At 49.3% G+C, this 26,242-nt stretch overlaps 1 protein-coding gene across 1 annotated transcript; it reads right to left on the bottom strand.

Moving 5' to 3' along the window:
• Positions 1 to 302: 302 nt before the first annotated feature.
• On the bottom strand, positions 303 to 21,900 carry LOC134498602 (disintegrin and metalloproteinase domain-containing protein 30-like). Its single transcript, XM_063304759.1, has 10 exons — positions 21,795 to 21,900; positions 20,593 to 20,753; positions 17,964 to 18,126; positions 9,248 to 9,337; positions 6,843 to 7,035; positions 4,399 to 4,504; positions 3,307 to 3,490; positions 2,438 to 2,515; positions 534 to 645; positions 303 to 463 (listed from the first exon to the last, which is right to left on the bottom strand). Exons 1-10 carry the CDS (start codon positions 21,798 to 21,800, stop codon positions 303 to 305), a joined length of 1,254 nt encoding a protein of 417 aa, XP_063160829.1. The 5' UTR covers positions 21,801 to 21,900.
• Between the last annotated feature and the right edge of the window lie 4,342 nt (positions 21,901 to 26,242).

The following is a 26,242-nucleotide window of genomic DNA, read 5'->3' as shown; positions in this document are numbered from 1 at the left end:
CCCCCACTCCTCATACAGTTCCTGAGGTAAGGGGCAGGCAATAGGTTTTCCCAGTGAGGTCCCCCATTTTCCAGAGACACGGATGGCCTCACCTCTGCTTGCTTTTTGCAAACAGGTGAGAACCCTTCTGTGGAAAGACTTGGGGCCCTTAGCTGTTTTTAGGCCCCCTGCTTATGTGTTTCTTTTCTATTCATCTGGGTTGTGTTGTGCATTTTATCTGGCTACCACCCAGAGTCTGATAGGATTGAGGCAAAATATAAATACTGGGAAATAAATAAATGAAAGGAGCCATAAAGACGGGTTCAGGAACCCGGTGAAAAGGTGTTGTGTGAATGCACCCAAGGCATCCTCATCTTGATGTGAGCCAAAGTGGGAAGACCGACAGGCGAAGCCAGCACAGCCAGCATCTCCTTGGGGAAAAGGCCCCAAGATACCATTTGTGCAAGAGCAGACTCCACGGTGACTGGACGGGCAGGAAAGGGGTAGTGCCGAGAGTCAGATGGTTCCAGTATAATACAGAAATTAAGACCTACATCTAAAATCCGGTGGGGGTCCACTATCAACGCTTCCTCCAAATCCGATGCTCCTGCAGAAGGGAGGGGCCCATCCAGAGCTGCAGTGGCAGTTTCTGTTGCTGTTGCACACCTGAAAGGCATCAAGGACCGGGGCGGGGGTAGGGGTGAGATTAGAACACGGCACCTGGTCATTCAGCCCCTGCGAGGCCGATCTTCTCCTGACCAGCACTTGTCAGTGGTGAAGAAAGACCGTGACAAGCGGAAGGGAGACTGTGGTCTTCCAAAACTTTAATTCCGTTCGCTCTGCTGGAGGCTCCTGGTTTAGCCTTTTTCATCCAAAACTATTTTTATGTCCTTCAGAGTTATTCTACATTCTCCCTGCCTCTTCTAATCTTTTAAACCATTCCTTGCTCTCTTTGGCTACTTAATTTGTAGTGTCTCTCTCTCTCTGTATGTATGTATGTGTATGTATACACACACATACACAAACACACACACACTCACTTCTGCAACAATAATTACTGCTCTTCCACGTTCTCTTGCCCTTCCTCATTCACCGAGCATCCTTTTTCATACCTCCTATCAGATGGAGGGGGAAGAGGGAATGGCCTTGCAGGACAGGAGGAACAGCTGCTACCAAGGCAACGATCCGTCAAGTGGGGGCTTGAGCCCCTTCCAAGAAACTAACTCGAAAAAAGCATCTCGGACGGACCCTTCCCTAGTTCACACAAAGACAAAGGGAGGGAGGGAGGGGGAAGCTCATTCAGACCTGCCAGATTCTGCTCCTGCAGCTGTTACAATTAAAGTAGCCCTGACCTACGTGTCTCAGTCTGGTCCACCCTGCAGGGCTGACATCGGTGTGTCTCCTCACGTGCATTTTATGGGAAGGAAAAGCAGCCCTGCAGCGAGTTGCATTGTTTCAACAGGATCAGGACAAGCACGGGTCCCTGAACCAAAGATGATCTTTCTTGTGAGGACACACACATACACACACACCGTTTGCTGGTTTGAGAACGGAGGGCGCAAACAGGTTTACCAGATTTACGTTAACTGAAGTTTGCACGAACCTTCTGGAAAACAGTGATTCCAACAGAAGACGGCCCAGGAGGGCATCCTCTGGAAGCAGCCAGTCCTAACCGGCAGCATATGTGACACATACGTGACTGTAGTATAGTTTTCTCTTGGGGTTTTGTACTCTTGGGTGTCATCCAAGGCAAGGGGGGAAGAATAGCCATATTTTAAATGCAAAATGCACCTCTGAAGGGCGAGAAAGCACCCTGCACATTTGCATCTGGGCCCTCTTAGAAAATCCAGGGGATTCTGCCATTGCTGCAGGTATCCAGGTTTAATGCTGATGGAGCCACCCTCCCCATCCTCGGTCCTGCCAGTCCTGCATTACTTTCTCAGTGCAGATCACTTTGATCTTCCACTCCTGGTGAGTCTTGTAGACGAGCCCTTGCTTGAGCAGAGTGGCTACTGTGGGTTCGTGTTGTTATGGCAACCTGAAAGCCAACAGGTTTCTGGGGCCTTCTGACAGACAGGTGGGCCAGGGTATCTGGCTCGCCAAGGGCAGAAGGTTTGCCATCTCTGCCCCTTCCACCTGCTCTTAGGTTTCCCAAAGAGAGCTTTAGGGGACCAAAGAGTGAACATCAGCGTAAAAGGTTTGTGAGTTTGGTTCCTCTGAGAATGTCAGAGCAGGGAGGAAGAGATGACGTGTCCCTTGGGGGGCAGGTCCCGGCAGGGACTCTGAGGGTGGGGGACAGGCAGGCACGGGAGGGGCTGGAAAGCTACACGTCAGGAACAAGGATCAGGATCCAAAGAATCTGCTTATCATCGCATGGCAGGCGCCGCTAACCTGGAAGAATCAAAGCCTGTGGGTCTAACCTCAAGGTGGCAATGTCGGAGACGATCCTGCTACTCACCCCTCGGTTGTTACATCTGGCTAAATCACAATCGGAATTCAAAACCGCTCGGTCAACACACGACCTGTTTAAGCAGACCTGGAAAAAAAGGTTCAAAATCTCATTTTGCGTTTTCTTGGCAGCTGTAAAGCTGTCTCTGGCAAATATTTCTAGGAGTACAGTTATGCCTTCAGAGAGGGGCAGAGGTGAGTTTGTCGAGGGCAGGAAGGGTTCTGCCCCCCGCCCCCGGCTCCAACGGGTCTGGGGGTTTGCCAGAAGAACTTCTCCCCTTGTTCTTCCCCAGTAGCTGCTGGACCTGGGCCTGGAGGCAGATGGCACACTGCGGCTGGGAGTCACCGGTAATTTCTTTCCCAGAGCAGATGTAATCTCTTTCTTGTAAGGCATGCCCATTCAGCACCAGGTAGACCGGCAAAGCTGGCGAGAACCCTGCGGTCATAGGCATCCAGTTCAAGGACATACACTGTGCAGACGGTGCCCTCGCCTGCCCTCCATCCCCCTCATGCTCCGTCTCAGCCTCTGCTTAACAGTCAGGTGCTGACCAGAGCGACAGGCTGACCCAGAATCTGGCCCATTCGGAGTTGCAACGAATGCACGTTACGCGCTTGTTTTCACTTGCTCTTATTTTCTTTCCCCACTGCTGCTGGTTTTCAGTTCTGCAGCCCCCTGCTTCAGGCCTCTCGCAAGGGAAGGGAGGGCAAGATCTATTTTTTGGAATACAAATAAAATAAGGTGCCTCCCGCTGCGCAACGTGCGTTTCTGAACAATTCAGCTCTTACAATTGCAAGGAGCCCTGAGATTGGACATAGGCCAGCTGCTTGATGAGGTCGAATTCCGTCCTCTTTCCAAGCCCAGATTATGGGAGGCCATACCTTGCCAGCCCCACAAGATGTCCCGTCTCTCACTGCTCCGCGGTCATAGGTATCGTCGCCAAGGTGGAATTCTGTCCCCCAGCACACGGTGTTTTCTATTGGCGTCTGAATGACGCCTTGTCTGGCTTCAGCTGTGGGGATTTTGTTCACGTGCACACACTGGATCCTTCCGCAAAGGATGTCTCTGAAAGAAGGCAGACGTTTAGAGCTCTGAGGCTGGGGATGGGGAATCCAGTTTGTGGTGTCCAAGCCTTGCCCACAAACCAGCTTGCGATGGGGGTGAACTTCTGGCCCTCCTAAAGGTTCCCTCTTGCATGGTTCTCTAGCAGGGCTTCTCCGCCTCGGCCACTTTGAGATGGGTGGACTGCAACTTCATGCTGGCCGGGGAATTCTGAGAGTTGAAGGCCACCCATCTCAAAGTGGCCGAGGCAGAGAAGCCCTGTGCTATAGCAAAAGCTACCGTTCCTTAGCCGGGTCCTCCACTTAGGATCAGTTGGCTGTTCAAGGACTGGAGAAGAAAAATGGGCATATTCTGGGAAAATACCCAAGCGGGGAAAAACGGCACACACAGTACCAGACAGAGAGATGGGCACTGTTTTGGTAAATAAAGACTGAGGAGCAACACAATCCCACTCAATTCTGGGACAAAAAACTGTTATAGGGACATTCCTCTGTGGAGGAAGAGGGGCAAGAAGTCAAGGTGGCAGCCAAGAAATACGTGAAAAAGGCATGGGGGGTTGATTCTTCCTTCTTCTGTGTTCTGCGTTACACTGTACAGGTTTTTATAAAAAGCAAGTTAGATTGCTCACAAATCCACATATACCCAGTAAAAGCAGAAGAGAGGTCTTAATGGTGCCCAAAAGCAGTGCGACCGGGGGACAGAGGGACAGAGGACCATCCTTTAGGGTTTGTGAGCAATTTGAACAATTCCTTGCTTAGCTTCAGAAGGAGCAATATGAGCCAAAATGGCTGTTCTAAGCCAGCGGGGCAGCTCTCGGAGGGCTTCATTGTCTGGGGGAAGCAGCAGAGCATCAAGTTCATCATGCCGGTCCTGGAAAAAACAGCCAGGCAGCTGCCCACAGGCCCACCTACTTTTCTGGACACTTCTTGAAGCGCCCTCTTTTCATGCCGCAGTTGCCGGACCGGTCGCCCTGCACATTCACTTCCCTGAAGCATTTCAGCGGGGCAACGTCTGCGTCTGGAGAAGGGAAAGGGGCAAGAAGGAAAGTCGGACTTCTCTCTTCCCACCTGGGAGGAGACTGCTCTGCCCACTGGCTTGAGAGGGGGGGCTACGCAAATGGCCTCCTTCCAGATCCCCCCTAGTTTCAGGACATAATGCAACTAGACTGAAGACAGAACTTGGATTCAGAAGACAATTACTGTCCGTGACAGTAGACAAGGGGGGCTTTCAACAAGCAGTTGCTGAGTCCCATTGTCTTCTCCCATGAGATTTCCAGCTAACCAGACAGCCATGCCTTCCCCCAGGACCTCCTCTATCCACTGGGATTTTGTGCTGTCCTTTCCCAAAAGACATTCCCTGTTCTGTACTACCAGAATGCTTTATTCCCACTGATCCGGACAGCTCTGCAAATGTTTCTACTTGGGTAGCAGGTGTTCTTCACTGAGGTCAAACACCAAAATTACACACATCAAAGAACAACTGACACCACCGGTAAAACTAGACAGCCCACTCGGTATGAATTTTATGTAACTTAAGGAACACTTAGAGGGGGTTAGGTCGTTGATCTGCACCTAGCCAGATACTTCTGCAGACCTCCTGGGGTTCACCTCCAAAGACTGATAACCAAAGTTTTCTTCAGACACGGAGAGAGAAAGAGAGAGAACTCAGAACAGGGGACATTTCCCAATCTATCCAGATCTACCCAAGAATTCCATTCCTGCTTATCCATGCACCAAACAGCAGCAGCATTCGGGGAAATTCCTAGGAGTTCCCATGGGGAAGGTGGGTCAAAAAAATCAAGGTGGCAGCCACGACCACACAACTGAAGCCCCCCCCCCACTTTGTGCATGTGTAGCAATGAATGAAAAAAGGATGGGGCTGTGGCTGCTATCTCGATGGTCTTCACCACCCCTGTGGATACCCCTGGGAAGACCATGCTCTTTGCTCTTCAAAGTCCAACCATTTAACCACTTGTCAAAAGCTTTGCACTGATTTATCAAGGTTTCTTGAATTCCGGGAGTCGAAGTCCACACTTCTTAAAGTAGCTGAGGCTGGGAAACACTGGCCTATTTCATTTTCACTCCCCGGCTTATAGTCTTAGTTTTCAACTGATAACTCTTATATAGTGTTTTACTATTATAGCATTACATTGGTAATGCTAGCTTTTAGGGTGTTTTTTTAAAAAAAAAACATGCCCTAGGTTGCAGTGTTACTGAAATTGTTATAATTCTTATTGATGTTATTTGATGCTGGTCTTTGATATTGGGGTGTATAGAATAACCAATCCATATTAAAATCATGGGCTTGAATAGTTCTATTTTTTATCTTTGTCTTAAATCTAATAAAATTCTTATATATATATATATATATATATATATATAAAATATATAATATATTTTATATAATATAGATATAAAAAGGAAGAGTGGGATGAGTTCTTATTTCCCACATCAGCAGTTGCTACTCTCTTTTGCTAACAATCAGTACAGATACCGTCCTGTTAGAAAAGGCTCTTTCCTCCTTCAATATCCATAGTCAAACATACCTTTTTTAAAAAAATCATTTTTTAAATTAATGAAATAAAACAAAGGAAAAGTAAAGGAGAAAGAATACATATACATACATAAAATGAACTTCACACTACAGCAAATGTTGACATGACAATATGATGATTCTAAAAAGACGATGATGGTAATTCGTTAAATTTATATGCCACCCAACTCCCAGAAACTCTGGGCTGTTTATAAACTGTTTACAACATTAAAAACAGGGAAAGAAGGAAAAAACAAACAAAAGAGTAAGGGTAGAAAAAAAAAAAAACAAAGCCAGATGGGAACGAAGGAAAATAACCCACTCAATCTAAACGGGGCTTCAATCACCCTTGCCAAAGGCCTGGGCGAAGAGCCTTTGAAATACCCGTAGGGCGGGGGCTGTTCAAATCTTGGGGGAACCTCATTCCAGAAGGCAGGCGCTGCTACAGAGCAGGTGCACCCCAAAAGATGGGAGCCTTGATGGGAATGCTACCCAGGGCAGGAAAGAGGGTGCCCATCAACCAAAAGGCCAACTCGTTATTACCTCCTGCAGGTTAGTCATGCAGATGTGCCCATGGCAGCCCATGGCAGCCGAGAAGAACCTCTGAGTTTGGCTGGAGCAAGACGGGGGGGACCTCGCTATCCCAGGGGGAAGATGGCAGAAGTCCATGGCCAATCCCGGCTGGGAAACAGAAACCCCCCAGGGAGGGAACATCTACTAAACGGGCATGGAGATCTGCAATTTCTGACCTGAAATACAAACTGGCCCGTGCCTGCGAGTGGCAGAGAGTTGCCCTCTTGGGTAACCAGGAGATCAGTCTTGCCTTGGCCAAAGAGGGCCGCGCAGTGTTGCTGCAGATTGTGGCACTTCCCCCGATAACAAGCGTCGGAGGTGCCGCACAGCATCCCGTCTTGCTTATGGACGTCGGCAGGACAGTCAGCAGAGCTCCCGTTGCAGAACTCGGGAAGGTCACACTCCGTGGCAGGCTGTCGGCACAATGTTCCCCTCTTGGAAAACTGTTGGAAACAACCATTTCAAGCTTGGAGGATTCTCAGAAGGCTTAACGGCTGAACAGGAAGGCACAAGGTACACATTACAGCCTCCACATGGGAGGGTGGGTGGGGAAGCACACGTCCTTGAGGAGGGCGTGGGTGCACCGCCTTCATGAGGGGCCAGCTGGGCTGGATAACTATAGTCTGGCCTTCAAGCTTTCCTTTTGTGGAGGTTTGTTGAAAAGGTGCTGAAGTGGCAGGAAGAAGCTGATTCTCTAGACCCTTCTTGGTCAGGCTCAGGGCTGGGGATAAACAGGTACCACGTTGGTCAGTCTGGTTGATGACCTGTGGCAGGACATAGATAGGGGGAATGGAAGCCCACCGGTCCTGCTGGAATTCTCAGCAGCCTCTGAGACAATAAATCTTGGGTGTCCTAACTACCAGGAAACACACTGAGACAATGAACTGGTCTCTAATATTTATTACTAGTACTTAACAAGAATCCTAACAAACTGAAGAAGCGTGGGAAAAACCCAGACATATAACCCCCAAGGGTTAAGGCGGTCCCGATCTGTGTCTCTTTGAATGGCTGAACAGTTCCTCAGTGCTACGCATGCGCTTGACAGTCTGGGTGGGAGCCCCCTGCTCGCCATCCTTACTCATGACATCGGGATTGTCCTGGACCATCTGTACGTGGGGGCTCTCCTTCCTGAGTGGACAGTTCTGGTTTGCATTTATGGGGGAAGAGAGCACTCTAAGAAGGGGTGTCCAGGTCTCAATCCCTCCCCTCCATTTAACTTCTAGAATTTGTATGCCACATGAGTCACGTAGATGTCCACATGAAATCACCGGGAGAAGTCTCCCAACCGTTTGAGATATGGTAACCTCAAGATGGAATGAAACCCAGTTATGCATCTCTACCCCAGACTGAAGGGACTTGTGGTAGAAGTCTTGGCCAGAGCTGGAGGCTGCAAGCGCTGGACGGAGAGAGACAGGTTGAGACTCAACCCAAGGAAGATGGAGCAGCTGCTGTTTCAGAACCATCTGAGTGCAGGACAGTTCCAACATTAGCTGTGGGTGGACGCAGGCTCCCCTCAAGGTCCACAGCTTGAGGGTTCTTCTAGACCAGGGTTTCTCAACCTTGGCAACATTAAGCTGTATGGACTTTGACTCCCAGAATTCCCCAGCCAGCATGGGAGCTGAAGTTCATACAGCTTAACGTTGCCAAGGTTGAGAAACACAATTCTGGACTCACAGCTCCCACTGGAACTGCAGGTGGACACTTTTGCCAAGAGAGCCCTTGCCCAGCTTAGGCTGGTGCGCCGGTTGTGGCCATTCCTGGAACAGGAGGACCCGCGAACAGCGACTTGTGCCTTTGTCGCCTCCCAGGTGGACTCTTGGGACTCGCTTTACACGAGACCGCCCTTGAGGGCCACCTGGTAACCCCAGCCGGTGCAGAACGCAGCTTCCGTGGGCCAGCAGGAAGACTCGATATTCCTGTATGACCTCTCAGTCAGGAGAGCTGCAAGTGTGTCCAGATGCAATTTAAGGTGCCGCTTATTTATGAAAGAAATTTGTAGGTCGCCCCAACCTGTTGTGACTTGGGGTAGCTTACGAAATACAGTAATCAAAAGACAATAAAACAGAGAATGAATCGTCCAAGAAGAGTTTGGGGGAGAAATCAACAGCTGGTTGAAAGCCGATAAACCGACAGGTCCCACACGCTTGGGGCCTGGGTAATCTGGCCGACGGGTTGCTCCAAGTAGAGCTTGCCAGCCAAAGGCACGTTGGCAGAGCGGGCACGCTGAGAGGTCAGAGACAAGGAACGTGGTTCGCCCGTTCCCTCCCAGGGCGCCCTCCTGTGTAGCTACACTGAGTCAGGACCACAGCTGCGCAACTCCAAAGCGCACACAACCGCAGGCATCCGCAAGGGAGGGCACTGAAGCACAAGCATCATCCTGTGATTTGCAGGGCCGCCACTCGGGTCTGTGTCACCCGCGGCAAACATGGACTCCGCGCCCATTTTGGCGCCCCCCAGTGCAGCGCCCGGGGCATATGCCCCGGTTGCCCCCTCCCGGTTGCGGCCCTGGTGATTTGTGTGATTTGGGGGGCGATGGCTTCAAAGAGACCCCAACGGCCACCAGGTTAAAAGTTCTGTATACAAAAAGACACTTTTAAAGGCACTTACGTTTACATGAAGCCCAGAAGCTCAGTGAAAGCCCAGTGTGCATCCTACCTTACATTTCTCACAGCAAAGGCCATACAGGCAATTGGTGCCCATCTTCAATGTACAGTCCTTTTGGCAACAGCTGTTCCTTCTGCATTCCTGCAAAGAAAGGGACGGTCACGGTTGCCTCTCCTCCCGGGTGCAGCTTCTGACGTTAAAATAATACATTTGAAAGGGATCTAAAAGGCCATCTAGACCAATCACGGCTTAAATCGTGAACCAATAGCATCTTATTTATTTATTTTATTTACTTATTTTTCAAATTTGTCACCGCCCATCTCCTTCCACCAGAGGGACTCTGGGCGGTTTACAACAATAGTCAATAAAACAATCAATATGCAATAAAATTACAACATATAAAAATACAGTATCTAAAAAACAGTTACAAGTCAACAATAATTATGGATAAAAGTAGAATCCAAATGGCAGATAGTAACAAGTCCTTGTATGCGATGAGCACTCTGGGGCACTAGCCATCCCCAACCATGACGACTCCCCTCCCCACCCCAGGCCAGGTGGCAGAGCCAGGTCTTCAACTTCCTCCGAAAGGCCAGGAGCGATGGGGCCAGCCTCAGGAAGAGCTGAATCAGTTGAAGCTTCTCGATACTCCTCAAGGGTAGCCCCATGTAAAGCGCATTGCAATAGTCTATGTGGGAGATGACCAGGGCATGAGTGACTGACCAGAGGGCTTCCCGATCCAGGAAGGGGCGTAACTGGCACACAACACGAAGCTGTGCAGAGGCCCTCCTAGCCACGGCTGCCACCTGCTCTTGGAGCAGGAGTTGTGAGTCCAGGAGGACCCCCAAGTTACGCACCGGGTCTGTCTGGGGCAGTGCAACCCCATCCGGAACCAGAGATGACAAAGTCCCAGATATGGAGGAACCCTTAACCCACAGCCACTCCGACTTACCAGGGTTCAGTCGAAGCCTGTTGTTCCCCATGGAGTGTGGTGGTCTCTCATGAAGGATACACAGGCTGCAAGTTTTCTCAGGATGAGAGCTTGTGGTCTCTCATGAAGAATGTAGGAAGAATGCACAGACACAACTTCCTCGGGATGAGAGCCCCGATTCAAGCCGTAAGCTCTCTTTTATTATTCCCCCAGCTAAGCAAGTGCACTAAAACAGTAATTCCCATAGCAGAAGGCTGATTGGTCTAAATAGCAATGCATACCTCATGTAACCCCGATAGCCTCCTGGCACAGCTCAGGTTACAGCTCCTGTTGCCTTGTGAGGAAAGTTTTTGCTACAACCTTATCCACTATGGAAGTTCAAGGAAGGTTGAATGTAAATAAGCATCTCGCACAGCTGTCGTGGTTTGCCAACCAACAGCATAGCATACAATGCTCTCCACATCTCCTCCTTTTTATTTTCAGTTATAGCAAGCCATTTCCTGTTGTGATAGAGGCTGATACACAGGAGAGTAACGCTGAGGGCACACGGAAGATATGAGAGGGAAACAATAAATGCAACAGCAATTAATGCAAATAATAAAAATATTTGTATAGTGATATTAAACATATGAGTACATGATGAATAAATGCCAAGGTTAATACTGTTAGGGTTAATATACTGCCAACACAATGTGGCAAGTGTCTGAAATCTAGAGGCTAAATGAACCATGGTCACATTATCTGGGCAGCAGTGCGAATACCTGGCACAAAGATTTGGTTGTGCCAGTGGGTTACAAAGAGAGGAACTGCCACCAGAGGAAGTCCAGCGTGGCCATAGGCAGGGGCGTGCAACCAACCCCAACAGTCCATTTTCTGTAGAGTGCAAGCAAGTGATTGTAGATTGTAGTTCCCCATCCAGGCCCCCACAGGCCCCAGACACTCGGAGAGGGCGGTCACGGCGTCACTTACTTCCCCCAGGATGGAGATGTACAATTGAGTATCATCAGCATACTGATGATACCTCACCCCAAGGGGACGGATGATCTCGCCCAGTGGTTTCATGTAGATGTTAAAAAGGAGAGGGGAGAGAAGCGAGCCCTGCGGCACCCCACAAAGGAGGGGTCGAGGGCTGGATCTCTCCTCCCCTATCAACACCGACTGGGACCGGCCCTGGAGGAAGGAGGCGAACCAGTGTGAGACTACGCCGCCCACCCCCAACTCCCTGAGCCGACCCAAAAGGATACCATGATTGATGGTATCGAAAGCCGCTGAGAGGTCAAGGAGAGCCAGGATGGATGCACTGCCTCCATCCCGCTCCCACCAGAGATCATCCATCAGTGCGACTGATGCTGTTTCTGTCCCATATCTTGGCCTGAAACCTGACTGAAAGGGGTCTAGATAATCCGTTTCCTCCAGAATCCTCTGGAGTTGTAATGCCACCACTTTCTCAACCACTTTTCCCAAAAAGGGGAGGTGGGAGACTGGATGAAAATCATCCAGTACAGTAGGGTCCAGCGATGGCTTCTTGAGGAGGGGGCACGCCAGTGCCTCCTTAAAGGCAGCTGGAAACACCCCCTCCCTCAAGGATGTATTAACCATCGCCTGGACCCAACCACATGTCACTTCCCAAGCTGTTTTCACCAGCCAGGAGGGACATGGATCTAATTGGCAAGCTGATCTCCGGCATTTACTGTCCAGAGGATCCTGTCCACTTCCTCGGGTCCAACAGGATCAAACTGTTCCCAGATAACTGGGTAAGTATGATCCCTTGGTATCTCCACAGACCCTGCCTCATGCTTGGAGTCTAACGTGGAGCGGAGCAATTTTGTCTTGCAGATGCTCCGAAAACTTCTCTACACGGCCCCTTTTAGGTAAGTCCACCTTACCTAAAAGAGATTGAGTAATTTTAAACAGGGCCGTCGGGTGGCATTCTGCGGACACAATAAGAGTGGAGAAATACTGCTGTTTCGCTGCTCTTACCGCCACAAGGTAGGCCTTAATAGCGGCCCTAGCTTGTGTTTGTTCGGATTCGGTCTTTGTCTTCCTCCAGCGGTGCTCCAGGCGTCTCTTAAGCCTCTTCAGAACCCTCAACTCCTCTGTAAACCATGGGGAGCGTCGGGTTGGATGAGGCAAGAGAGTCCAAGGCCCCAGCTGCCTCCCTATTCCAGGTGGCGGCCAGTGCCTCCGTTGGACCGTGCAGCAGATCCTTGGATATAACCCCCAGCTCCTTCTGAAACCCAGCCGGGTCCACCAGTCGCCGGGGGCAGACCAATCGAATGTCTGACCATGACAAGGGGGACAGATGTAGCTCTCCCCTCAGATCACTATGCCACTGCTCCGACAAGAAAACCAAGTGTGGGGTGAGGCCACTGTCTCTAGTCGGGTCCCGAATAATCTGGGACAGGCCAGCGGCTGCCATGGTGGCCATGAACTCCCGAGCTGCCTCCGAGGCATGCCCCAGGGAGGGCAGGTTGACGTCCCCCAGAGCCATCAGCCTGGGGAGCTCCACCGCCAGCCCCGAGACGGCCTCCAGCAGCTCGGGCAGGGAGGTTGCCACGCAGCAGGGGGGCTGGTACAGCAGCAACACTCCCACTGCTCTCGGGAGCCCAGCTTGAAGAACAGGGTCTCACAGCCGGCCACCTGCGGAGCAGCGCCCCTGAAGGCCACCAGAGGCTCCTGGGTGACAACCGCCACCCCTCCTCCCCTGCCCCGGTGTTGCGGCTGGTGCATACCGTAAATCTCATATATTACTCAGCAGACTATTGACCAGGGGTGGTCAAAAAATTCAAGATGGCAATTATGACAATGGGGTCAAAGCTCTGCCTGTTTTTTTATGCGTATCATGTGTGCAAAGCACATAAAAATGGGGGGAATTTCAATTGTGCTATTGTGGCCACCATGCTGTCTTTTTGACCATATCAGACACATACCCCTGCCATTGACTTTTAATCTGGGAGTACAAAGGTCTTTGAAGGGCAGATAAATTTTGCACAGGAAACATACATAAAATACAGGTGGAGCTTCAACCTCACTGTTGTGGCCACCATCTTGACTTTTTTGACTTGAGGACATCCCTAATAAAGGACTAAAGACATTCGTAGGCTACAAGATGTGCCTGAATCCTGAACTGATCATTCCAAAAACAGCCCACTCTGCTCTTGACTCATACAAACTCAAAATCTGGATCTCTGTATGGATTGATGGGAACTGCCTCTGTGTGGCTGTGCATTTGAGATGCCCCCCGTTTTAGCATTCGGAAAATGGGTCAAGATGCCACTCTTTTGCATGGTTTTCAATTATTAAACAGCTTCAGACCCTATTTTACTCTTAATTTCAATCAATGCTTTAAACTTATTCTGTTTTTGTTTTTGTAATTTTGTTGGCCGCTCTACCCAGAGTGAAAATCAAATGAAAAAGGACAAAAATCTAATAATAAAGGAACTGGGATTCAAGCATGTGTTTGGGCCTGCCATCCTGAGTTTTTTCCCTCTCTCACAGACATCCTGGTCGCTGTTAAATGAAATTGTTGAGCAAACAGCATGAAGACAAGCACTAGGGTCCCACAGACTTACCATCAAATCTTTGGATTCCAGGTAGTCAGCAAATGAGAATTGGCTCCCTGACCATTGTATCCACTGTTTAAAAAAAAAAGTATGAAATATTTACTTTGCCTTTTTCACTGTTAATCGCTGGGAATAGTGTTTGTCTTAGCTAATTAGCTGTTTGGCTTCTAAATGCTGAAATCAAATCAGGCAACATATTGCAAAACTATAAAGACAGAACTTGAATCCAATCTTAACAGACAAAATGGTTTTAACAAGGTGTTTACATTAAAAAGAAAAGACTTCTGCAAGAGTAGCCATGATCTGGTGCTCACCAGCTGCATGAAGTCCGTTGTGAGAAAGCGTTTTGGCTGAAGTCTCCTGGGCCCTTCGTGTCAGCCGTGACTCCACGCACGGGACTAACCTGGGACCCCTGAGTCTTCTCAAGGACACGTGCAGCGGCTGAATTCATTCGTTCAGGCTAAGCCGTAACATCATGGTTGAGCTGCTTACCCTTGCAAGATGCAGAGGGACAGACACAGGAAAGCTCTCTGTAATGGTCTGTGGGAAAGACCTTGGGAGACAGGCAGAGAGAGGCTGCTGAGCGAATGGTCAGACAAGAGAGGGCCGAGCCCACAGCTGGGTAATGGATGGGGCAAGAGGCTCAGGAGGGACCCTCCCTGGTTTCTCGGGCTGTAAAGAAGAGGGCGGGACAATTGTAAGATTCTGTCAATGGAGCCTTACAATGAAGTAGAATTGGCTCATCCGGTTGTGTTTCCTGCCTGATCCACCTGGGAAGGCTGACACCTTGCAATCTTGCAAGTCTGAAAGTACAAATCTCCTGCCCTCTCCTACAGCCTGAGTGGTGTGTGTGTGTGTGTGTGTGTGGTGCCCCTTCTGAGCCTCTTGCCCCTCCCATGATGCAGCTGCAGACCACGCCCTCTCTTATCTGACCGTCCCCTAAGCAGCATCTCCCCCCCTGTCTCCCAAGGCCATTCCCACATGCCATCACACTCTCCTGTAACCCGACGGTCAGGGTTAGGGCTCACTCAGCTGCTTTAACAAGCACCAAAGTTTGCCATCGGGGTGGCTCTGCCCTGACTTCCAGCTGAGCTGGTGAGTCACGGGGTGAGTTCAACACAAAGCTGGGTGGCTAAACTCCCACCTGCCAGGCAGGAAAAGACGCCCCAATCACAGCTGTGCTGGCAGTTTAACTCTCATCCTGAAAACAAAATCAGTGCCCTGGGCCACCTTTTAAGTAGCCCATGGGACAGGCCACCAGTGCAGAGGGGCTGGGTGGCTGCGTGCTGTTGCTTGGGCTAGTTTTGGTTATGCTTATGTTACAAGTAGTCCTCGCTTAATGACCATAATTGAGACCAGAATTTCAGTTGCTAAACAAAGTGGTCATTAAGCAAGTCTGACCTGATTTTACGACCTTTTTTGCAGCAGTCATTAAGAGAATCACAGCAGGTGTTAAGAGAACCGCGTGGTTGTTAAGCAAATCATGTTGTTCCCCATTGATTTTGCTTGCCAGAAGCCAACCGGGAAGGTCAAAAATGGTGATCACATAACCCCAGGAGGCTGCAATGGTCATAAACGTGAACTGGTTGCCAAGCGCCCAGATTGTGACCATGTGATCGTGGGAACATTGCAATAGTCGTAAGTGTGAGAACCGATCGTAAATTGTTTTATTCAATGCTGTTGTGTCACTAAACGAATGGTTGTTAAGTGAGGACTACCTGTACTCTGAAAGAGCAGTAGATACAGTATATGTTAAAAAAAGAGCATCTTAGGTAGGTAGATCCTTTGGAGGGAGGGGCACAGGATGATGAAGGAGGGAGCCCGCAGAGATCACTAACTGCCCTCCTCCACCCCGTACTGAAGCGTCCTGTTTTGACGGATCACTACGATGGGCACTGGGAGCAGGGGTGGAGATACACCTTTGCCACTCCAACTCCTCCATTCCTGGTTCTTAAAAAGAACGTTTTTCTAAAGAGAGGTGGTGATCACAAGATCACTGAACACATTTTGAAAGCGGTCTAGTCACCACAGGAGTCGTGCCTGCGCTGGGAGAAGGTGGAACACGTTAACATCAGACCAGCTAGGTACGGAGTGAGACCACACGGGGCTGGGGACGGCAGGAAGGCAGCCTCACGGGGGTCTGTCCTTAAAGACTGATCCACATTTAGAGACGCCGGCTGAAGCGGCCTCAGAGTCACAGGAACCGCCAATCAGTGTTTCAAGCGGTTGAGCCTTTCATCAACGAGTGGAGTTACGTAAAGGATGTGTCCACCCAAGTGGGGCCGATACTGGAAATTACGCTCAACGGGACCTTTGGAGATCCAAAGGAATCATCCTCCGGAGAGGACAAAGCAGACTCTCCAAGACTGGCCACATTCCCGTTTTCCCAGTCAGAACGGAGTACCTTCCGGTCTCTCGCCGAGCTCCTTTCCAGGCCAGGCCGGTTTGTGTCTGTGAGCGTGAAGGATCCAAGGGGACAGCCTGGATCGGGCCCTCTCCCTTCTCTGCTCACATGGGCTGATTAACGGTTGGGGTGTCTTACAGGTGGGGCAACTGGAGATGGCAGGGGACACTTAGCTGAAGCAGCGTTTTCCCTCCCTTACCTGCTGGGTTTTATCTCTGGGTTTTTTAGGAAGGAACATGGTGAGGATTCCTTCACCTTCGATTGCCTGAGAAAAGAAGAAAAAGACATTCACTGCAGTCCTTCTTCAGCTTTTTCTTAGTTTCATAACAAAGCGTTACCTTTGGGTGTTTCTAGAATAATATTCTGCAATTGCAATCAACTTGTGGATTTCGAATAACTGTTTACTTCAAGTGCATCCTTTGTGAGCAATTATGTTCAACAGTACATGTCATGCATATATACGCACATGCACATACAGACCCACGTACACAAACAAAATAATTACAAAGGAATGTAGGAACAGGATGGACTGGATTTAGGAATAAACACCTTAAACTGGCATCCATCCACCTGTATGCCCCTTTCAGGCGTATCTGCAGGGGAAAGTGGGGGGCGGAATGTTGAAAAAGGTCAAGATGGCAGCTGCAACACTGAAGGCACTCCCTGTTTTTACCTGCAATGCATGCACAACGAACATTAAAAATGGGCAGGACTTCCTATGGTAGTCAATGCCATCTTGCCTTTTGCCACGGAGGCCCCTGGTCCCTTTCCAACATTCCTCCGGAGCTGGCTAGGCCAATGAACGGTGGTGTCTGTTTGGAAAAGGGCTCCCGTGGAATAATGTGGGCCACAAACGAAAGGAGATGAAGTTTCTTTCTCAGGCTCAGCATTGTCTACCGTTAGTGAAATATGGAAGCCTTTACCTTGGCAATAAGGTTTGTGGAGGCTACTGTCATACAGGTAGTCCTTGCTTAACGTCCACAATTGGAACCAGGATTTTGGTTGCTAAGTGAAGTGGACACTAAGCGAATCTGACCTGACTTTATGACCTTTCTTGCTGCCGTTGTTAAGCAAATCACCATGGTATTAAGCGAACCACATGGTCATTAAGTGAATCACATGGTTCCCCATTGATTTTGCTTACCAGAAGCTGGCCAGGAAGGTCGAAAATGGCGATTGTGTGACCACAGAACGCTGCAACATTCATCAATGCAGACTGGTTGCCAAGTGCCCAAATCATGATCACATGACTGTAGGGACACCCGTAGCGGTCAAAAGTGTGAGAACCAGTCGTAAGTTGTTTTTTTCAACACTGTTGTAAGTCCGAACTGTCACTAAGCAAATGGTTGTTAAGTGAGGACTACCTGTATATGGGTGGAAGAGAGGGAACAGGGCCTCTGTTTCCAAGTTTATGTTGACCGAGTCCAAGGAGCAATCTCCAGCAGAGGAGAATCTCTGGAGCTCAGGGCTGAACTGTGGAGTCCCTGGTGCTCCCTGGGCTTGGTGGTTGGCTCGCAGACGTTTCAGGCTACTAAATACAAACAGGGAGGAAACCCCGCCCTCCCTCGCACTGATGAAGTTCCCCAGTTGGGTCACGAAACGTCTGCAAGCCAGCCGCCAGGCTCGGAGAGCACAAAAACTCCGCAAGGAGTAATCTTTTAATTAACGCCCCCCCTCACCTGTCTGCTCAAAAGCACTCTCACCTACTCCCAGGGAAAAGCGAACCTGTGCAGGGTGCAACCCCTGCTTGCTAACAGTACTGTGCGCAGAACAGAAACTTCCCAGACCAGCAGCCGCTAAGATCTCGGGGCAGCCTGGCACAGAACCAGCACCGCTGACTTCCCGCGAGGGCAGACCGTCGCGACTGACCTCGTCAGAGCCGCAGTCGCATTCTTCGCGCTCATCGACCACCCCGTTTCCACACGTCTTCGGCCTGGCTGTTCTAGAGGGCAAGTTCAGCAAACATCCCTTCCCTTGCCTTACTAAGTTGTAGTAGGTCTCCCTGCTGCAGTTGCTCAGCCGCAGACACCTTCTGTAACGGAATAAACGATCCTCCAGCACAGGGCTGCTGTTTCCTTTTTATCCCACCCCCTATTTTTGCAGCATTGACCTTCTAACTGGTTCTTGTCCCCAGCTGGATTTCTGTTGAAATACTGAGTGGCCTTGGATTTCCTGCAGAGTAAAGTCAAGTCCCTGCCTCCTTTACAGAGGCACTACCTGCAGCTCAACTCAACTCCTAGTATTCATATAGGGAGCCAGTTTGGTGTAGTGGTGAAGGCACCGGACTAGAAACCGGGAGGCCCTGAGTTCTAGTCCTGCCTTGGGCACAAAGCCACTGGGTGACCTTGGGCCAGCCACTCTCTCTCAGCCCTAGGAAGCAGGCAATGGCAAACCACTTCCGAAAAACCTTGCCGAGAAAACTGCAGGGACTTATCAGGCAGTCTCCGAGAATCGGACAAGGTGGAATGGACAAAAAAAAAGAGTATTCATATGGACTGCACTGTCCCCTTGCATTCTCAGCTGGAGAGAAGGAAAAAGAGGAACTGTTTCTGCCCTCCCGTGAACTCTGGGTTCTTTAAACCTGGCACACTTCACCAATTAACATGCGAAGCAGAAACCCCTTTATTCTGTACAGGATAACGGCACTCGGAAACTGGCTTTCAAAGCAAGCGCAGAAAGGGAATTCCAAGGCATCGGATTTTAAGCAGCTACTATCAGAAAATCATTACATCCTAAGCAAATGCGATTTCATTGGCAGGCAATAATTATTACCTTTGGGGGGGCAAAACACTCTCAAAAGGTGGGCACTAATGCCCAAGTTGCTATTGCTAAGGGGAACAGGAGCTAAGCTGGTGCCTCATCTGTTGGGTTACAAGCGCTCCATTCTCCGCTTTCCACTCTAGCTGACATGCAAAGGGAAAGCAGTTCGAATCCAGTTTGCAACTTTATTATCTGCCCTGTTCCCAACCGTCAGCGAAGGTCAGATCTGGGGCCATAAAGTTTCTGCTGTCTTCTTCAAATTAACCCTAAAATCATCATTCCATCACTACCACAGACTTACCTGTTCTCAGCTGCCAGCCCTTCGAGGCTTTACAGGTAATCCTCACTTAATGACCATTCGTTTAGTGATGGTTCAGACTTACAGCAGTGCTGAAAAAGCCAACTTACAACCAGTGCTCACATTTATGACTGTTGCAGCATCCCTGTGGTCACATGATCACAATTTGGGTGCTTGGCAACAGGTTCACACTTACAACCATCATAGCATCCTGTGGTCATGTGATCACCATTTTTGACTTTCCCAGCCAGCTTCTGGCAAGCAAAATCAATGGGAAACTGCCTGATTGGCTTAACAACCACGTGGTTCACTTAATGACCACGGTGATTTGCTTAACGACTGCTGCAAAAAAGGTCATAAAATTGGGTCGGATTTGCTTAATGACCGCTTTGCTTAGCAACTGAAATTCCGGTTTCAATTGTGGTTGTTAAGCAAGGACTACCTGTATCTCAGGGCCTTTTCTCCGATACATCCACTAAACATAAACCTGAGAACTAAACAGTTGGCAAGGGGTAGATGACAGCCTCCTGTCCAACTCTCATGGCGCTTTGCATAACTTCCCAGGTCCACAATACATATCAGCACTGCTAGACAAGCAAGGGGATCTTTGTTTTAAAACAGCCCTGTGTGCTGTGTCTCATTTTATACAGAGTTTCAGTGCTGACCCTGATCAGGGCTAGACCAATTTGGCAAGGCTGCTTCTCTAGACTCTCTATGCCAGTGTTTCTCAACCCTGGTAACTTTAAGAGATCTGGACTTCAACTCCCAGAATTCCCCAGCCAGCCGTACTGGCTGGGGAATCAGACATCTTCAAGTTGCTAAGGTTGAGAAACGCTGCTTTGTGCTTTAAAGCGTGACTGTTCTGAAACTGGATGGGCAAAATTCACCTGGAATTTATTTATTTATTAAATTACATGACCCTGGGTGGCTAACAATTAAAAACAGAATGAAATGGAATGGCCGATTGCTAAACAGGACCAAAACAGGACCATCCGCGAGGGGAGGTCAGATTCTGCAAGATGGCTGCTGCGCTGTTGCGATCAAAGCCCCTCCCTTTTTCTGCATGTGCCTGCCCCCACCCCTACAAAAGAGGAGGGGCTTTGACCACAACGCCACACCCGCTATCTTGCACACCTTGATGCCCCCGTGGGCCCCCAAATATAAAACTGCTTCTTTGTAGCTCTATTTATTTTAAAAGGGTTCTGGCAGATATGCTTGGAAGTAGCTGAATTTCCATCAACACGCACAAAGGAACCAAAATTAGGCCAAATCAGAGAAAGCGAGTTTTTAAAAAACCCTGTACTGTAAAAGCAAAACCTGAATCTAGTTGCTTCTCTTAGGAAAAAAATGCGAAAAGGCAGCTGGGCTTGAAGACGAGATTGTGGTCATTGTTATACTTCTGCAAGACCTGTGGTGTCGTTAAAACAAAGTAATACTCACACTGTGTTTAGCTGTGTTACCATGATACACTTGCCCGTCTCGGTGCAACCGCAGTCGCAATGCTGGATTCTGTTTTCTGGCGCATCGTCGTGCCCGAAGCCAAACGCGTGGCCCAACTGATGAGCCATGTTCAAGGCATCCTTCACGACATTGTCCTCCGACTGCACACGGGGGGCAGCAAAGGAGTTGAGAAGTCATTAAAGCTTCGGAGCGCCTTTTGCAATTCCGTTCGAGGCTTTGTGATCCTCAGAAAAGGGCCAGTGATCAAACAACCCAACGCAAACATACTCTGACTTGAACGAACACCTTGTTTCTCAAAAGTTCAGTTTTAGGGCTGGGCCTGGATGGCAATGTTTGGATCTGAGCTGCTGACAGTCACTTGCTCCCTTCTCACCTTGTGGCTTGATTACTACAACGCGCTCTGCATGGGGCTGTCCTTGAAAAGCACCCGGAAACTTCATCTGGTCCAGAATGCAGGGGTGTGGGCAGTGATGGGCATGTCTTGATACACCCATGTAGCACCCCTGCTTGGAGAGCTCCACTGGTTGCCAGTTTGCTCCTGGGTGTGATTCAAGGTGCTGCTTATGACCTATCATGCCCCGCATGGCACAGGGCCTGGTTACTTGAGGGGCCCCCTATCTCCCATGGGATCAGCCTGGCCGGTTTGATCTGACAGAATTGGCATGCTCCGTGTTCCTTCGATCAAACAGTGCCATCCATCAGGACCCCGGGAGCATGCCTTCCCTGCTGCAGCACCTGCCCTCTGGAATGAGGTTCCCCTGAGAACCATTTGGGAAAGCTCTGAAGACCCGGCTGTTTTCCCAGGCCCTGGGCTAGGGCAGTTGGGGCCCTTTGTGGGGAGCGTGTGCATGATTTCACTGCTGCCCAGTTTTGCCATCTTTTTGCTCCTTTTCATCTTTCTGTCTTTATTGTTATATTGTTTTATTGTTTTTTTTCCCGTGTTTTCATTTTGTGAACCGTCCAGAGTCCCTGGGAGTTGGGCGGCAAACAAATTTAATAATAAATCAATAAATAAAATCATCTAAATCAGACAGAGTAGGGCAGCCAGGAAGAGACCAAATCATGGAATCTATTTTGCACAAACATCTTTTCACAACCATTTCAACAACACTCCCCGTTCCCCCCACCAGAGAATTTAAGGGGTGTATTAACAGCTCAAGAGGAAAGGGATAATCACCTACACGCATAGCAGACACCGATGCGTGATTGTAAACACAAATGTGCTCTCCCCATGCCAGTCCATCAGGAGATCCTTGATTCCTAAGATGCAACGGATGGTAACAGATGTTATAATTACATATTCATGTCAGATCAATGGCTTCAGGTCAAACAGTTGTATGTGTCTGTATAGGGCAGGGGAATCGGAATTAAAGTGGGCAAGAAGGCAGCGTGCACGCCATCACTAGGACTCATGAATAAATGGGCCAATGACAACTGCGAGAAGGGGGTACTAGATTTGAGACAGACATTTATCGGAGTTTATGGGGCAAAGGGGGCAGGTTGCAGACTTTCTCACTCCTCAGAGGGCCTCTGCTGGCTCCCCTGGTCTCACGAGCTGCAGGGCCAACCTTGCTTTTCTGTCCCAAGCCCCGCAGCCTCTCTTCCCGCCTGCATTGCCAAGGGGGTCAAAAAAGTCAAGATGGGGACCACAACCATGGGACCAAGGCCCCCTTCCTTTCTGTGACACACATTGAAAAGAGGTGGGGCTCAATCGTGCAATCGTGGCTGCCATCTTGACTTTGTGGACCCTCTTCACTGATGCCATTGCGTTGGCCAGGCGCCTGCTCAGTTGCTAGTGGCCTGGGTAGCTGAATTAGAGAAGCAAAGCCCTTTTTTCACTTTTGGGCCATCTCCACTGCGGATTAGGACAGGTCTATAGCTCCCTACTCAGGGAAACGCTAGCAAGTTGGAAGAATAGTGCTAGCAATTATAAAAAAAATGAATATAGGTTTTTTTTTTTAACTATTTCCCATCCACTGGCCAATTCAGGAGTTTGCTGAAGCTCAGTGCCGGCGGTAGAAGTGAAATGGAACCTCCATAGTCAGTAGCAGCGAATCCGCTGATATGCTGAGAGGAAAGCCGTCCCCTTTCACAGAATCCTAGAGCTGGATGGGCCACTTCGTCCACCCTCTCTAAAGGGCAGGGATCCGAATGACGACCTCTCCAATGCTTGAACTCATCAACTGAAGGAGGGCCCATCCAGCCTTGAGTTCATGGGTCCCGCTACTAAACTGCTCTCTGGATTTTTTGTTCCCAGCATTCCAATGGAATCCACTTTGGCTTGCAGAGAACAAGGCCTTCTTCCACGCGATACCCCTCAAGCAATGGAAGAGTGCAATCCCATTCCCACTCAGGGTACCTTCTTAAGGCTAAACATTCCCTGTTCCTTCAAGTTCTGCTCACAGGATTGAACTTCCACACCCTGACCACCCTTCTCCACGCCTGCTCACAGGACTGAATCATGTTAAGTTCCAAGCTGCTTTGCCCGGTATTTTTCATTGACTGTTATTTTCAGTCAACTTCTCTAATCAAGAACGTGTTGAATGTTGTTGACAATGTTTTTAGCCTCTTAGCTATCCCACCCAGTTTTTTGTCACTCATGAATTTGGTGAATATCCTCTTCATCTTTGTCCAAATCACTAGTGAAAATGCTGAAGAGTACCAGGCCAGGCCTGAAATCTGTGCCACCCTATCTGATGCTTTATTCCCTTTGATGAGTTGATGAACATTCTTTGAATACAGTTTTCAAGCCACCTAACATACATGTCATTCAGTCCTCATTTAACTGACTTGGTAATCTGAAAATCAACAGGTACCTTGTCAGATGCTTTGCTGAAGTCAAGTTATATTATGGCCACAACATTCCCACAATCTACTAAGGAAGCTGCCTTCTCTAAATGACTTGATCTTGAAAAATCCATGATGACTTCTATAATCACTGCATTGTTTTCAAGGTGCTTACAGATCAGTTGTTCAAACTATAATTTTGCAGGTACTGATCTCAGAGTGAATGGATGATTGTTCCTTAGATTCTCTAGGTTCCTCTTTTTGAAAACAGGGACAACACTTTCCCCCTTCTAATTCTCTGGTACATCACTCCAAGATTTCTTGAAGACCCACAGTTTCAAAAGGAAAAAGGAAATCTTTATGGGAACATGTGCAGACCTGTGTGCGACCTCTCTCCAAAACATTCTCCATTCTGGTGCTAATGAGATACCTTCTTTACTATTGGGTGTCAGTACGAATCACTAGAGTGCCAAAGGGAAGGTGCTACCCCAGCCCCATTATGTATTGTGTTTCTTGTCTAGCGCTGAGTAAATGTAGAAAAGGATGATAGTGCAAGGATCCTTCACAGGATCCCCGTCTCTGAGACCATCAGATCACAAGTACGTAAGGAGAATAAACGAGGCAGGAGTCTTTTTGCCCCAGTGGTTGGATCTCAGAGACAGTAAATCCTTTTGATGCCAATGATACGAACACACGTGAAGGTGATGGAGGGAGCCAGGTGATCTGAGTTATTGCTAAAACACAAGTCTGATCTTAATAACATGAAAACAAGGAAATCGGACACATCTTTTAGACCAGGGGTATATGTTATATTGATAGTCCTGGCTGTTTATTTTCACTAACTACATTGGGCTGTCTTTTGATTTTAATTCTCTGCTTGCCCCCTAGAGTCCCTGTTGTGAGGTGAGCGGCCATGTAAATAAATAAATTTAAATAGATAAATGCGTAAATGGAAAGGGCGGGCTCTTACGTGATCAGGCCAGCATGGTCAAAATGCACCCGATGCTGGAGCTCATAGGTGGCGTAATAGTAAAATTCAGTCAGTGTCTTGTGCAGGTTCTTAGCGTTAATTTTTATATGGTCCCTCTCTGTCCAGAGCTCCAGGCCTACCAAATAAACATGAAGTCCTATTTCAAAGTACATCTGAAAGCAGAAAAAGGGAGGTGGTGTGCTTTTATTTGCACTCACATTTTTTTTCAAGTGTCTTCTTTCGATAACAAAACGCTCTCTTCGGGTTTTTTGGAAGAGCTAGCGAGAGCTAGCGAGCCCCAGAGAACAGCAGTGCCTACGGATATTTCTATCGCCTGTCCAGGAGTCCCTCTGAAGCTTTCATGGATTTGAGGGATGAACCAACCCATCTGGATGAGGCTCCAAAGAAGGCAATTTGCCGTTTTCATTGCTCAAAACCCGGGTCAGGACAGGTTGGTTCATCCCATTCGTGGGAGGATAGTGAGGTGTGTCCAGTCTTACCCTAAATAATCATTGAACTCATGCCAGTGACCTATTCTTCCCATGCCAGGGTTCACTAAGTCCCAGAGCTTGCTTTGGGGATAAGGTAAGGTAAAGGTAAAGGTTCCTGTTCAGTCGTGTCCGACACTAGGGGGCGGTGCTCATCTCCCTTTCATGGCCGAAGAGCCAGCGTTGTCCAAAGACGCTTCCGCGGTCACATGGCCAGCATGACAGTCACGGAACACTGTCACCTTCCCGCCAAAGCGGTACCTATTTATCTACTCGCATTTGCGTGCTTTTGAATTGCTAGGTTGGCAAGAGCTGGGGCGAGTGCGGGAGCTCGCTCCCTCACGCAGAGCTCGGGGGAGCACCAAAAGTGGGGAGATGGGAGCAGCCTGGAAATGAAGAGGGCGGAGGTAAAGGCCAGAGCAAATGATGTCGCCACCCTAAGACTTGCCCCTCTGCACTTCAGAGGGACAGGAGGTGTTCTTGCCTGGGGTCCAGCTCACAGCCGAGACAGCTGATTCTCCTCATCTCGTTTGCCAGAGTCACGAAGAGGAAAAGCATTCGGTTATGGAAAGCCAGCTGCTCTCTGAACTTCAGCACTCCGTGTTTCAGCAGGTGCGTTAAGATGGGGGCCTCTTTGATCCTGCTGAGCCTCTTGCTGACTATCGCCTAATCTGGGGAGATGGGGCTCCCTGTTTGACAGAGGGTGCTGGCTGGGGAGTTCTGGGAGTTGAAGTCCACCCATCTTAAACTTGCCAAGATTGAGAACCCCTGCGTTAGAGAATTACCGGCTACCTTCGCAGACAGACCAGGTCTGAGCCATGGCCCTTCGGAAGAACGTGGAGGGCTGGGTCGAGACTCAGGCAGAATGGATTCTGGGCACAGGGGGCCAATCGTTCTCAAGGGTCCCGTGGAGAGACTGCCTGTCTGTGTAGCTCAGCCCAGGGCTCTTCGGCTGGGTTGGTCTGCAACAGCCTCGTTTCCATCAGTGCAACGGGCTGGGGAGGTCGATGCCAAGGCTGGACGGGGGGCGAGCGCACAGCCAAGAGCTTCAGAAGCGAAGCGGCGGCGCAAGCGGAGAAGAGAGCGAAAGGCCCGCCTGTTCCGACCCCATTTGCTTCCTTGCACTTTAGACATGAGAAAAGACTAGAAAGTCAAGGGAGGAACCCGGTGGGATGCGCAGAGGCCCGTTCTGTGCTCCCTCGTCGCTCGAGGGCACTGTTTTCCAACGTGGTCCCTTTCGGATGGGGGGACTTCAACTCCCAGAATTCCCCAGCCAGCATGGCTGACTGAGGAATTCTGGGAGTTGAAGTCCACCCATCCGAAAGGAGCCAAGGCTGGAAAACACTGCACAAGGTCTTTGGGGAAAAGATGTGGAAAGTGGGCT

This window comes from Candoia aspera, chromosome 5 (assembly GCF_035149785.1).
Source record: "Candoia aspera isolate rCanAsp1 chromosome 5, rCanAsp1.hap2, whole genome shotgun sequence".
In the NCBI taxonomy this organism is placed as follows: Eukaryota; Metazoa; Chordata; class Lepidosauria; order Squamata; family Boidae; genus Candoia; species Candoia aspera.
Note: the sequence above shows the minus strand (reverse complement) of the source record. Positions and strands in the feature narration are given on the sequence as shown.

What these genes read in the sequence shown, in the direction of transcription:
- LOC134498602 (XM_063304759.1), bottom strand. An exon ending in TTCAAGAAGTGTCCAGAAAA is followed by an intron (nt 3,491 to 4,398) that starts GTAGGTGGGCCT and finishes GCCTTCTTTCAG; the next exon opens with AGACATCCTTTGCGGAAGGA. An exon ending in ACCCCCACCGGATTTTAGAT is followed by an intron (nt 464 to 533) that starts GTAGGTCTTAAT and finishes CTGCCCGTCCAG; the next exon opens with TCACCGTGGAGTCTGCTCTT.